The sequence below is a fragment of the Peromyscus leucopus genome, chromosome 3, assembly GCF_004664715.2.
Source record: "Peromyscus leucopus breed LL Stock chromosome 3, UCI_PerLeu_2.1, whole genome shotgun sequence".
Taxonomy (NCBI): domain Eukaryota; kingdom Metazoa; phylum Chordata; class Mammalia; order Rodentia; family Cricetidae; genus Peromyscus; species Peromyscus leucopus.
Genome location: NC_051065.1, coordinates 73,396,552 through 73,409,454, shown reverse-complemented (window position 1 = coordinate 73,409,454; position 12,903 = coordinate 73,396,552). Strand labels below are relative to the sequence as shown.

The 12,903-nt window shown below is 46.5% G+C and overlaps 1 protein-coding gene across 5 annotated transcripts in view; it reads left to right on the top strand.

Annotated features, from left to right (window-relative positions):
• Nod1 (nucleotide binding oligomerization domain containing 1) overlaps positions 1–12,903 on the top strand; it is a 51,295-nt gene that overhangs the window by 18,638 nt on the left and 19,754 nt on the right. For 3 of the 5 annotated variants that reach the window (XM_028864118.2, XM_028864117.2, XM_028864119.2), the window contains exons 2-3: positions 10,420–10,739; positions 12,034–12,208. In XM_028864118.2, the coding sequence (XP_028719951.1) occupies positions 10,539–10,739; positions 12,034–12,208 (376 nt within the window). In that variant the 5' untranslated portion in view covers positions 10,420–10,538. Of the gene's footprint in view, positions 1–5,153; positions 5,548–6,584; positions 6,730–10,419; positions 10,740–12,033; positions 12,209–12,903 lie in introns of those variants that run through there. The other 2 variants (XM_037203769.1, XM_037203770.1) reach the window with 2 other exon arrangements.

Genomic DNA, 12,903 nt, shown 5'->3' with positions numbered 1-12,903 from the left:
AATCGCACGCATGCGTGCGTGCGTGTGTATGTGTGTGTGTGTGTGTGTGTGTGTGCAGTGGAAAGATTTCTTGTGTCCCACCCAGCCCTGCAGTCGGGACAAATCTCTCTCACCTGTAATCCCACAGCCACTTATAAAATAATCACTTGGAGGCTTAATATTAATTACAAACTGTATGGCCTATGGCTAAGAATTCTTGCTAGCTAGTTCTTTCATCTTAAATCAACCCATTTCTATTAATCTATGTATTGCCATGTGGTCGTGGCATTTCTGCTTTGCTGGCATGTTGCTCCTTGGGCAGTGGTTAGGCATCTTCTCTGCCTCTGCTTCTTTTCTTCCTTTCTCTCTCTTTGATTTCCTGACTGGCTATAACCTGATTTGCCATAGGCCAGAGCAGCTTCTTTATTAACCAATCATAGCAACACATATTCACAGCATACAGAAAGACATCCCACAGTGTGTATGTGTGTGTGTCAAGATGATCCAAGGAAAACAAAATACACCAGTGCTCAAATCCATGATACAAGACACGATGAGTGTCTTCATATAACAATACCCTCCTGAACACTTCCAGTCATCTCTAGATTATTATGGTGCCTAACACATTGGAAGTACTATAAAAGTTGGTATGCTATTCAATTTAAGAAATAATGACGATGAAAACATCTATCAATTATTCCATGTTTAGTGAGGTGCAATATTTTCCTGAATATTCTTGATTCATGGTTGATTGAATCATGCGCGCACACGCGTGTGCATGCTCTCTCTCTCTCTCTCTCTCACACACACACACACACACACACACGATACACATAGCACTCACTCAGGATACACAGTGTTTTTGTGTCCCCAGGCCTTTGCCTGACTCATGTTCGCAATCAGTGTCTCCACAGCTGCCATCTCCCTGCTTCCCCAGGAGCTGGTTTCAGGATGCACACAGAGCCATGCAGTACATTCTCTTTCTCTGAGGCTGACTTTCTCTGCCTTACCTCTGTGACACTCATGCTATATTTTATTCCACTGGCATGTGCTGCTGCCTGCTGCTGCATTATGTGGCTGTAGACGCTGTGTTGACCCAGTCATTTGCAGTCCCTCTGGGACGAACTGCCAACTACTTTCTCACAGTTAACAGCAGGGATCTTGTCAGAACAGAACAAAACCAAAACCCTGTCAGAACTTCTGATTCTCCTCAAAGGGCAGATTTCTAGAAAGGGAAGTTGCTTAAAGAGACTTCTCACAGGCTGTTGATCAATAATATTGAGACAGTTAAGGCTCACCACAAGGGGAGGGTGAACAAACTTTGGGCCCTTGACCTGTCCCTTGTCCATGGACTCTCAGCAGCTTGGTTAAGACATCAGATCAGACCACAAGTCCAGAGTACCTGAGGGCTTCTTTCTGCCTCATCAGCTAAAACTACCTGAGTTCAATATGGCCACATAAATGACTTCTAGTAGATCCCAAACCCCTCAAAATTAGCTCTTACTGAGATAAAACTTGGTCCTATAAAATGTCCTTGGAAAGCTCCCAGAATGTTGTTAGACCAGTATCACAGCACCTGCCCTTACTTGACTTAAAACCCTCCAGGACTGGAGGTCACACAGCAGGCCACCATTTCTAGTCTCCCACTAGCTGCAGATAACATCCTTGAGGTGTGGACTGTGGCAGTAACATGAGCTAGTTATTCTGCAGGGACTTGAAGCTGCTTTGGCAGAAAAACCACCACCAGAGATGACCACTGACTCTTACCTTGGATTTCAAAGACCAGAAAAATGGGAACCCTTTCTTCACAATGTAGCTTAGCAGGGACTCTAATACATCTCTGACAGGAATTTACAAAGGTGTTCGGGGAAAGCCATCTTATTGACAGTGGTGCCCTATGGTGGAATCTTATGGCATGGGCAGACGTTGGCCCAGGTCACGAGTTACAATTAGGACTGAAGCTCATGAGCGGGAGGAGCAGACAGGGATCAAAGATGCGGTCAGGCTGCACACTGACTGTAGGGGCCCTCAGAGTCAGCTCAAGACACCCCAAGGCCAAGTTCTCAGCATAAAGATTTATTTGCCCCAGAAGGACAGAGGGCAGGAATAAGAGACAAGGACAGGAGACAGAGGACAAGGGAGAGGTAGAAAGTGTAGCACCAATCTTAAAAGGTCTTATTAATAAAACAAACCCAAGAGCCAGATATTGGGGTAAAATATGAAAGATCAAAGAGACAGAACCAGTCACAGCTAACCTCACTTCGCCAGTTCCTCAGCTGATCTCGTTTCCTCCAACTGGAAGCCTCTGTGTCCTCATCTGAATGGATCTCAGCTGAACTGCGGCTCAAAAGCCTAAAAGCTTAACCAGACTCTAGTTCTCAGTCCTCACATCTTATATACCTTTCTGCTTCCTGTCATCACTTTCTGGGATTAAAGGTGTGCATCACCATGCCTGGCTGTGTCCTTGAACACACAGAGACTCTGCCTGCTGTGTGATTGGATTAAGGGCATGTGCTACCACCGCCTGACTTCTGTTTATGGCTAACTATGACCTCTGATCACCAGGCAAACTTTATTTATTAACATACAAATAAAATACCACATTTCAGCACAAATAAAATATCACCACAGGAAAGGCACAAGGGAGAGGAGGGTGGGGCATTTGTCCTGGGGTGGGACAAAGAACTGCCTCTGGATAAAGAGGAGACAGATGAGACCCGTAGGAAAACTGTGGTTTATAAAGGTACAAGGGGAAACCCTGTGTTAAGATGAGGTGTCTAATTTTAATTGAGCACGTTCATTAGGTGAGCCAAAGGGGATTTTGGTTGTTGGATGTCAGTACTTTGATAGCTGGACCTTGGTAGTCAGCCTAAGGAGGAGGAAGTGGACAAATAAGGGAATAGCTTGGGGCTAGCTACAGGAATGTAATCTAACCGTTTTTAGCAAGGCAGAGGAAATGGGGGAGAAGGGCAAGGCCTGCCAGAGCCATGCCTGCCACACTGGAGCTGTCCAGAGTCCCTCACGGACAAAGGGCAGTAGGTTTCTATTTCAAGTGTACAGAGTTGCAAAATCGCCTCCACCATGTGGCCATTGAACACTTTCAGCGTTGCTGGCCGGAATCTAGATGTTCTTGAAGTGTAAGACACACCCGATTTCAAAGCCTTGGCGTGAAAAATAAGAACACAGACATTCCTTCATAAAAGTGTGTCGTGTGACATGGTTTCTGGGGAGATATGAACAAGTGTTTACCCCCAGACAAAGAACTGTAGGAAAACTGGGGTTTATAAAGGTAGAAGGGGAAACCCTGTGTTAAGATGAGGTGTCTAATTTTAATTGGGCATGTTCATTAGGTGAGACCAAAGATGGATATCATCAAAGTCCAACCTGATGACCGAATGAGTTGGATTGGCTCTCCTTAGAGGAGTGTGGGTGAGGGGTTACTTTTTGGCACAGAAACGACTCAGAGATTGGCATCACCAAAGCTCTGAACAGCCTGCAGGCAGCGCAACAGGTTGGAAAGTGTCATTTCTGAGCAGCTCGGCTGGTGTCTGCTTCCTGTAGGAGCCTCAGTTGGACCCAGCCTCTTCTGGGCAGCTCAGCTAGTCTGAGAGTGTCACTGAGCTCTCCTCACGGATTATATATGCTTGGGGAGGGAGGGGCCTAGTGCGTCTTGTCAGGACTTCCCGAAGCTCCGAATTGTTTACCTCTTGATCTTAAAGAGTTTCCTTGCAGGATGGAATGTTTTACCTCCCTTTAGAACAGTGGATCTCAACCTGTGGGTCGTGACCCCTGTGGATCACATACCAGATGTTTACATTACCAGTCACAACAGTAGCAAAATTACAGTTATGAAGTAGCAATGAAAATAATGTTATGGTTGGGGGTCACCACAACATGAGGCGCTGTATTAAAGGGTCACAGCATCAGGAAGGTTGAGACCTTAGAGCATCTTGTTTCACCTCCTAACATCTTATGTCTTAAAGAGCTTCTTGCTGGGCGGTGGTGGCGCACGCCTTTAATCCCAGCACTCGGGAGGCAGAGGCAGGCAGATCTCTGTAATTTCGAGGCCAGCCTGGGCTACCAAGTGAGTTCCAGGAAAGGTGCAGAGCTACACAGGGAAACCCTGTCTCGAAAAACAAAAACAAAACAAAAAAAAAAAGAGCTTCTCCACAAGACAGGTTTTCCTCTCGGAGGCAATGGCTGTACAGCAGTGTACACTGACGACATATAGAGCAATGCTTTGCACATATTTGATCAGTTGAAATATCTCATTAGGTTGCCTGCTTGTTTTTACTTTCATTAATGAGACTACTAGAAACATTTAAATTGCCAGTGTTGATGATATGGCTCGAAGGCTAAAGGTCTTGCCTGCAAACCTGAATTTCAGTACCCAGCCCCATGTGGTGGAGGAAGGGAACTGATTCTGGCAAGTCATCTTTGCCTACCATGCATGCACCCTGGTACTTGTGCACATGTGAGTGCATGCACACACACTAAATAAATAATACATGTGAAAGATTATAATAGTAAAATGGAACTACCACAAGGATTCTATTTTATTTTATATTAATAACCCTGCTCTACCATTTTTTAGAATTATTCTCTTTAAGCACTGTGTTGTGTATGGGTACTCAGGACCCTGAGCGAATCACTTGAGCTCATGGGTTCAAGACCAGCCTAAGAAACATAGAGAGCCTTTAAAAAAAAATAAAGACTCTGCTCCCTAATCTTTTTTCCTCTCAGTTACCACCTTCCCACAAATCTATTGCATATTTAATTCACAAGTCCAAGTTGCATGATGGAATGTAGAGACCTATTTCCACAAGGACTGGGTAGGGATTCTCCTAGCCTGGAGACAAAACCTGTCCCACAGGAGATCAGAAAGCCAGAAGGAGCTTTGCCTGGTGGCACAGGCCTGTAAGTCCCAGGACTCAGGAGGCTGAGGCAGGAGGATTGTGAGTTTAGGTCAGCCTGGGCTACATGGGAGTCCGTGGACAGCCAGAGTAACACAGCAAGATCCCATCTTAAAAAAACAAAAAAGCCAGAAAAAGAATTGGTGGGAAGGGCCAGTCTAGCAGTCCCCAACACACACACACACACACACACACACACACACACACACACACACACACACACACACACAGTTTCTTCCCACCAACATACTGTTCCTGCCTCTGATTCAAGATGTGGTTCTAGGCGGTGGACTCAGCACCTACATGTTCTACCTCCTATTTTCCATTTGGTGTTCTGTCTTGTCTTCTGCAGCCTGGGAGCTTGTTTTCTGGCCACGTCATTGAGCTTGAATTGTTTCTTTGGTTATTTCCTTGGGCTGTCTGGACAGGATCTCCCTTCAACATCCATCCTTAGGGCTCCACATCTGTAAACCTCCCCCTACAGCGTGGCCTGGCTCTCGGAAGCCCAATGCTACCCGTTGTCATTCCCTCTTCCCTCTCCCCACCCCTTCCTCTCCCCCCTCCAGGCCTCCCCTTCCCTTCCTCCGCCCCTTTCCCACCACTTTCTCTTTCCCTCATGCCGTCCATTTGCAGGACAGGACCCAGTCTTCGCCGGGTAAGACATGAAGGACGCTTCTGAGTCAGGTGACACCCGGCTCTGCTGTTTCTGGTGGCACACGCTCATGAACGGTAACCCCCTCTGAGGTGTCTCAAGGCAGCTTGGTCTGTCTCTGGCTTCTGCTTACCAGGCATTGTTGTTTCTTTGTTTTCTTTTTGACATCCATCCCTCCTTACATTCCTGCCAACGCGAGCTAACTGCCCTCTGGGAATTATTTTAAAAAGCAGCCCCTCTGCTAGCTAGTTGTCCTGTGACTGGCGGGCTTTGTCCAGGTGGTCAAAAAATCAGGAGACAGCATCCCCCTTTGTGGGTACATAGAGGGGTGTCTATGGTGGGTATTACAGGACCAGTCTGGGAAAGCCGGGGACAAGTTTTGTGGGTATCGAAGGCATGGGAAAGAGAAGCAGAGAGTTAACAGCCCTCCCAGTGATACGAGCGGAATGAAGGATGTTGCTTAAGTTCCTTTCCCAGCCTTCTAAAGCAGGCTGACTCACCAGGGGAGAAAGAGCGGCCTTTCCCTGTTCTCTCAGACTTGTGGTTATCTTCAAGAAAGTTTCCACTCTGGGCTGCAGCGTTTCTCACAGGCCTCTCAGGGACACCAGCTTCACAGCCTTAAGCCTGACGGCTGCTACTGTTGCTGCTGCTGTGGCAGTTCCTGCCCCCATTTCCTTTCCTTTAATTGATTTATTTAGCCAGTTAGTTATGCTTATAAATTCATTTATTTTTTTTTACTGCCACAATATACAATTTTAAAGCATTTCTAAAATTTTTGAGATTATAATTTAATTACAAACTTTTCCATATACTTTTCCCTACTCTCCTGCAAATTCATGACCTTTTTTCTCTATTATTGCATGCATATATGTATTTATGCATTGTATATATGTATATATATGTATATGCAATATATATATATATATATATATATATGCATTCCTAAATATAGCCTGTTCAGGCCATATAATGTTGCTTGTATGTATGTTTTAGGGCTGACCACTTGTCACTTAACAACAGATTGGTGTGCTCTACCCCAGGGAACACCACCTCTCCCAGCCCCAGCTTCCCTCGGTTGCCTGAAATTCTTTGTGCAGAGCTGAGGACCCACAGGCTTTCCTCCATCCAGTTCGGTGTGTTTGCTGGTGCCCTCCTGGTTCAGCTCACATTTGGGCGGTCCTGTTGGTAAGACTTTATGGGTGTAGCTGCTGATATTACTAGGAGACACAATCTCATAGAAAACTTCCTAATCCTCTGGCTCGTACAGAATTTCTGCCTCCTCTTCCAAAATGTTTCCTGAGTCTTCGATGGGGGGCTGTGTTGTAGATGTGTGCATTGGGACTGGGCCCTAGAACTTGGCGTTTTTTTTGTTTTTTTTTTTATTAGTTGTGACTTTCTATAGTGGTCTCCGTCTGTTGTGATAAGTTTCCCTGATGAAGGAGGAGGAGGAGGATGCTTATCTGTGGGTACAAGGACAAATGTTTATGAACCATTGGTTGGGATTATGCTGGTTTAACAAATTAGTAGTTGTAAATTCTCTTCCAGTAACCATGATTTCACTAGTGCGGAGTAGTTAGCGAGGTTTCCAGTACCAGGCATTGTTCCCTATTGCCGAGCAGGTCTTAAGTCCAACTAGAGAGCTGTTGGTTACCACCAATGTGCCGCCACTGAGCCCTCAGGGTTCTTGTGCCATGCTGGCCATCGATGTGACCCATAGGCCTCACAGCTGGTAAGATTATGGGTTGCCTCCCTCCTTCGGAAGCTTGCACAGGGCCGTCTGGTATCCTGACAGCTGGTCCTCAGGGAGGGACGTTCAGGTCAGTTCCAGCTCAGGGGTCTCTCGACCCGGGTTCTGAAGTAGATGGTGTCTTCAGCAATTGGGACTTACCTTCCACCTCTGGGGAAGGAGGGTGGTAACCATGGACAACAGCAATAGGTTGTGTGTTTTGAGAGTCTCTTAGATAGTTATGCCCAACAAATCAAAAGAGGGCTTCTAACGTCTGGTTTTGAGGTCTTGTTAGGTGATCTTTGGCTGTTTGAGGAAGCATTGCCAGCCCGGGTGAGGAAATTTCATTAAAACTATATACATATGTTTATACACGGAATTACATGGATTATAGGTGTTTTTTCATAAACAGTTAATAGTATGATTTTTTGTGGTGTTTTCATTCATCCTGATTGCCGTTTACCACCTCCCTCCTCTTGCATGTACCTCCTCCTTTTCTAAGGAGCCCCCACAGTCCCCAAAGCAAGATTAAAGTACAGGTGGGACCTTAGGTGTGGCAAAGAGACATGGCGCCCAATGACTGATAGTGGAGAAACATGGCCTTCAGAGAAGAAAGCTGCAGAGAGTACTGTGAGATTCTATCACCATTTTCAGTCATTCGTGATTCAGTCCAGTGACATTTAATGTTGATTAATTGAATGATTGATTGATTATATGCATACGTACCCATGTGATGTGGGCCAGAGGTTAATATTGTCTTCTTCAGGTGCCGTCTACTTTCTTTTTTCTTTTCTTTCTTTCTTTTTCTTTTCTTCCTTTTTTCTTTTTTCTTTTTCTTTTTTTTTTTTTTTTTATTTTGGAGATTGTGTCTCACTGAACCTGTAGCTATGGAATCCAGCAGCCTGACTGGCCAGGGAGCCCTCAGGATCCTCCCGTCTGACTCCTCAGTGCTGGGATTCCAGACACGTGCCTCCATCTCTGGCGCTTTCAAATGGGTGCTGAGGGGATCCTTATGCGTGCACAGGGAGCACTTCGCTGTCTGAGCTGACTTCCCAGCACCCTCAAATACCATTTAAAAACAAAAACAAGTCCGGGCATACCTTTAATCCCGGCAGTCAGAGCTATATAAGGAGACCCTGTCTCAACAAACAAAAAACAAACAAGACTGAATGTAGGAAATAAACATGAATTATGAAAGGGGTATAAAGCTAATTGTTTTTCTAATTCTAACTCTGTCATAGGGTTTTCATTTGGGGTGGTGCATAAGTATTTGATTATGGAAGAGCAAAACCCAATGTGAAATTCCATAGCTTTCTTTCCAAATGACTGTTTTAACTGTACAGAAGTTCATTGAAATATATAGTCTTAGGATCTGGCTAATTACAGCGTGTTATTTTATTTTAATTTTTTTTGCAGTTTTTTTATACTAAAGTTGAAATATAAAAAAGAGACTCTCTTTGTGTGGAAGGGTCCCTTTGGGCTTTACAACTGGCAGGGAAACTATCTGCAGAAATATCAGAATGAAACTCGGAACAGCCTGATTTTGGTGCTGGTGCTGGGCAAGAAGTTTTGAGTCTGACACCAGATCCTTTACTTGAGCCGTATTTAAGCACAGCACAGTTTGGGGGAAAGTTTTCTGGTAACAATTAACTCAGCCCTGTGAGTACAACAAGCTCAAGACATGTTTACATTGAAGCTCTTTACGTTGGCATCATCTGTAAGATGGGTTCTTGCTGGCTTAGGAACAATGTTCAAGATAAAGGTCTAGGGAGAATGGCTGAGGTAAACATAATGGCTGGCCTAGGATACCATAGAAGTCACTGTTGTAAAGTACAAACGGCATCTCTCACAAGGATGAACCTAGAAGTCATGCTCAAGGTTTTAGAGGGAACGGATCTGGGGTAAGTAAAACAGGAATTCTGGGAGATATGGGCAGAGCCTGGCTCATCAGACAGCAGAGGATCACCAGGTTGTAAGCTACACCCGGTCCCAGCATCCCAGGGGGAGCAGGTGAAACATCTCTTGGCTTTGAAGGATGCCTGTGAGTTTAACTTTCCTGGCTTCTCCTGTGCTTACTGTGTACACAAGCAGTTTTTGCCATCTCTACCTTCGTTAGCTTTGCAGATTCCAGAAAGATAGTGAGGGCCTAAGGGAAGAAGGCCACCTTAGAGTCGTGTCCACCCCCCCCACCCCCCCCACCCCGCCAGCTGAGGACCGAACCCAGGGCCTTGCACTTGCTAGGCAAGTGCTCTACCACTGAGCTAAATCCCCAACCCAATGTTAGAGTATTTTATCCTCCTTCAAAGGATGATGCCTGTGTAGCTAGAGTTTTCCTGCCTTGCCCACAGTCAGGACAAATCTGTCACCCGTGAGTCCCACAGCCGCTCAGACCCAACCAAGTAAACACAGAGAGTTATATTGCTTACAAACTGTATGGCTGTGGCAGGCTTCTTGCTAACTGTTCTTATATCTTAAATTAATCCATTTCCATAAATCTATGCCTTGCCACGTGGCTCGTGGCTTACCGGCATCTTCACATGCTATTTGTCATGGCAGTGGCTGGCAGTGACTCCTTCTTCCTTCCTGTTCTTTCTTTTCTCCTCTCTGTTAGTCCCGCCTATACTTCCTGCCTAGCCACTGGCCAGTGTTTTATTTATTGACCAATCAGAGCAATTTGACATACAGACCATCCCACAGCATGCCTGAGACTCAGTATGACTAACTATTTGAATTTGGTGTGGTCAGCTGGATGCCTTTTGGGAGTCACTTACTGAAGTCCTGGGTCCTGGTGGCCACCTTTCTTCCCTCTTTCTCACTCTCTCCTCCCTGGTCTCCATGAGGAGACAGGGCTGCTCTGCCATGCCTTCCCCAGAGCGAAGGACTGAAACCAAGAGGAGACTAACTATTCTCTCCTCAACATTGTTCTCTTGCTGCTGTGACAGAAAGGCTAATACAGTTAGCGGTGCGGAATCCCACCAACAGCAATGAATTGTGATTGTTGCTGTTGTTCAGTACGTTCCCCGATAAAGTTCTTTGGCGTGACACCCTCCTCTTGGAGGTAGAGTAACGCAAGGGGCAATGGGAGATGGGAGAGAGGGCGAATCCTTCGGTGACATTTGCTTTGTTGACAATGTCCTTTTTCCCTTCAGGGTCAGCAATGAAAGGCAGGATCCTGGACGGTGGCCCTGAATCCTGATTGCCTGTCTGTCAGGGAGACACATGTGGTCAAAGATGAATTTGAGAAAAGTAGCTGCTGGCTTCTGGAACTATGGAAAAGCAGGGCCATCATGAGATGGAAGCCATCCCACTGGGCTGTCACTCCTACATTAAACTGTTGAAGATCAACAGGGAACATCTGGTCACCAACATCCATAACACTCAGTGTCTGCTGGACAACTTGCTGAGGAATGGCTACTTCTCAGCTGAAGATGCAGAGATCGTGTGTGCTTGGCCCACCAAGCCTGACAAGGTGCAGTGGGGGACGTTGGTGCTGACAGTTACTGACCTGGGTTTCCCCCCTCCTGACCCAGGCAAAGGGAGAATTCGGCATATTGGACCAAGTTCCCACTGGGGTCTTTGTTTTTGTTATTGCTATAACACCCCCCCCCCACCCCCCGCGCTTCTGTAGCACAGGGAGTATTGATTACAGGTGTGCATTCACACTGGGGTCTTCGGGGTGTTTTCAGACTTGGGCCTCAGCTTAATACAGAAAAGACTGATTATAGATGTGCACTCATGCTGAGGTCTTGGTAGAACATAAATAAACCCCCAAGTTTGAGCTTCCTACCCAGTCAGCTGACTTCTGTTTGAGGCTGGAACAAACGCTTCCATGTCAGCTCCCTCTGCTGTGTGTGTCGATACCTAGGCAACTTTAAGGGGGCTTTAAATGAGTAGGTGAGGAAGAGCATGACCCCCAGTGCCTCCACACCCCAAGGGCACAGAGGCAAAGACTCGGGGTAGCCACCCACAAAGCCAGATTTAGAAATGACTGCCTCCCAAGGTGGGACCCCACTGAAGACTTTCCCACGCTATAAATGAGGAAGTAAAACAACCCTCGGTTTCCTAAGCTTGGGAGCATCATCTGAGAAATAAAAGAGTCCCATAAGTCCCTGGATAGAAAAATGAAGCGCCTATTTGAGATGAGGTAGGGAGGGGCTAAGCGACGCCCAAAGAACTTCTGGGGGAGGGGGCTGGGCACAGCACACTGGTATGCTTTGGTTTCCTCCTCTCTTGACCACAACCACCCCTTTCTTGGCTTTTTGAGACAGAATCCCCCTCTGTCGTCTAGGTGGAGCTGAAACTCTGATGCTCTTGCCTCAGTCTCCCAAGCTCTGGGACTTAGGTGTGTGTCACCATGTCCAGCTCCTGATTGCTTTGCCTGTGTTTTTAATGAAAAGACCATTTTGAACATGTGATTTGATGGGAGTCTGTTACTCTACTGCAGAGTAGCTCAGATACACTACTTCCTCTTGTCTATAGGGTGACTACCTCCTAGCACCCTTGTCCCTGGATAGTAGTGACACGAGATTAGGAGGGAGATTAGACGCTTCCTGGGCTCTTATTGCCTTGGGGATGAACTCTTGCTAAAGAGGCCCACTTTGCAGAGTCTGTGCTGACTCTTATACTGGGTATGTATGCAGGTGGTCAGGTTATTACTACTGTACTAGTACCTGCAACCCTAAGCTGAGCGTACCCCGGGATCCTTTTGACCGGAGGATGCCCCTCACACCAGCTCAGGCTCTTAATGTTGGTGCCATCCATAGGTCCGAAAAATTCTTGACCTGGTGCAGAGCAAAGGTGAAGAGGTGTCCGAGTTCTTCCTCTACGTGCTCCAGCAGCTTGAGGATGCTTATGTGGACCTCAGGCTGTGGCTATCAGAGATCGGCTTCTCTCCTTCCCAGCTCATTCGGAGCAAAACCATCGTCAATACTGACCCAGGTAGGAGTCAGCCCACAAGGGACTACACGCAGGGGTGTGAGGGAAGGCACTGGGCTCACCCTTGGGGCTTACACTGAGCATCTATGACTCAAGGTGCTCACCCTGGGAGCCAGAGGTCATACTGTTTTAGCTCAGCATTTTTATTTTTTTTTTTATTTTATTTTATTTTATTTTTTGGTTTTTCGAGACAGGGTTTCTCTATGTAGCTTTGCGCCTTTCCTGGAACTCACTTGGTAGCCCAGGCTGGCCTCGAACTCACCGAGATCCGCCTGCTCTGCCTCCCAAGTGCTGGGATTAAAGGTGTGCGCCACCACCGCCCGGCTAGCTCAGCATTTTTAGTTGTGATGCTTGAGGCCAGACACAGATCCTCTGCAAATCAGATTAATGTCCAGCCTTGTATTTTCTAACCAAAAGTTTTGTCATACAGTTTTATCAGATCCTTATTAAAGAACAAAAGAAAGGCTGGGATAATTTCCCCCTATACAAGACTTTCGGGGGTGGGGCTGACTCTGCTATTCAAACAGGCCTGTGGCCTGCGGTGGGGCAGCAGAGCTGGCTGGCCTGGACCTCAAGTGTGAGTGGCTTCTGTCTCTAGAGTTCAATGACAACATTGTGCAGAGGAACAAGAGAGGCCTGTCTCAGACACTTGACCTGGAGGGGCCTGCAGCCCTCCAGCTGGCTAAACCTGAAGCCAA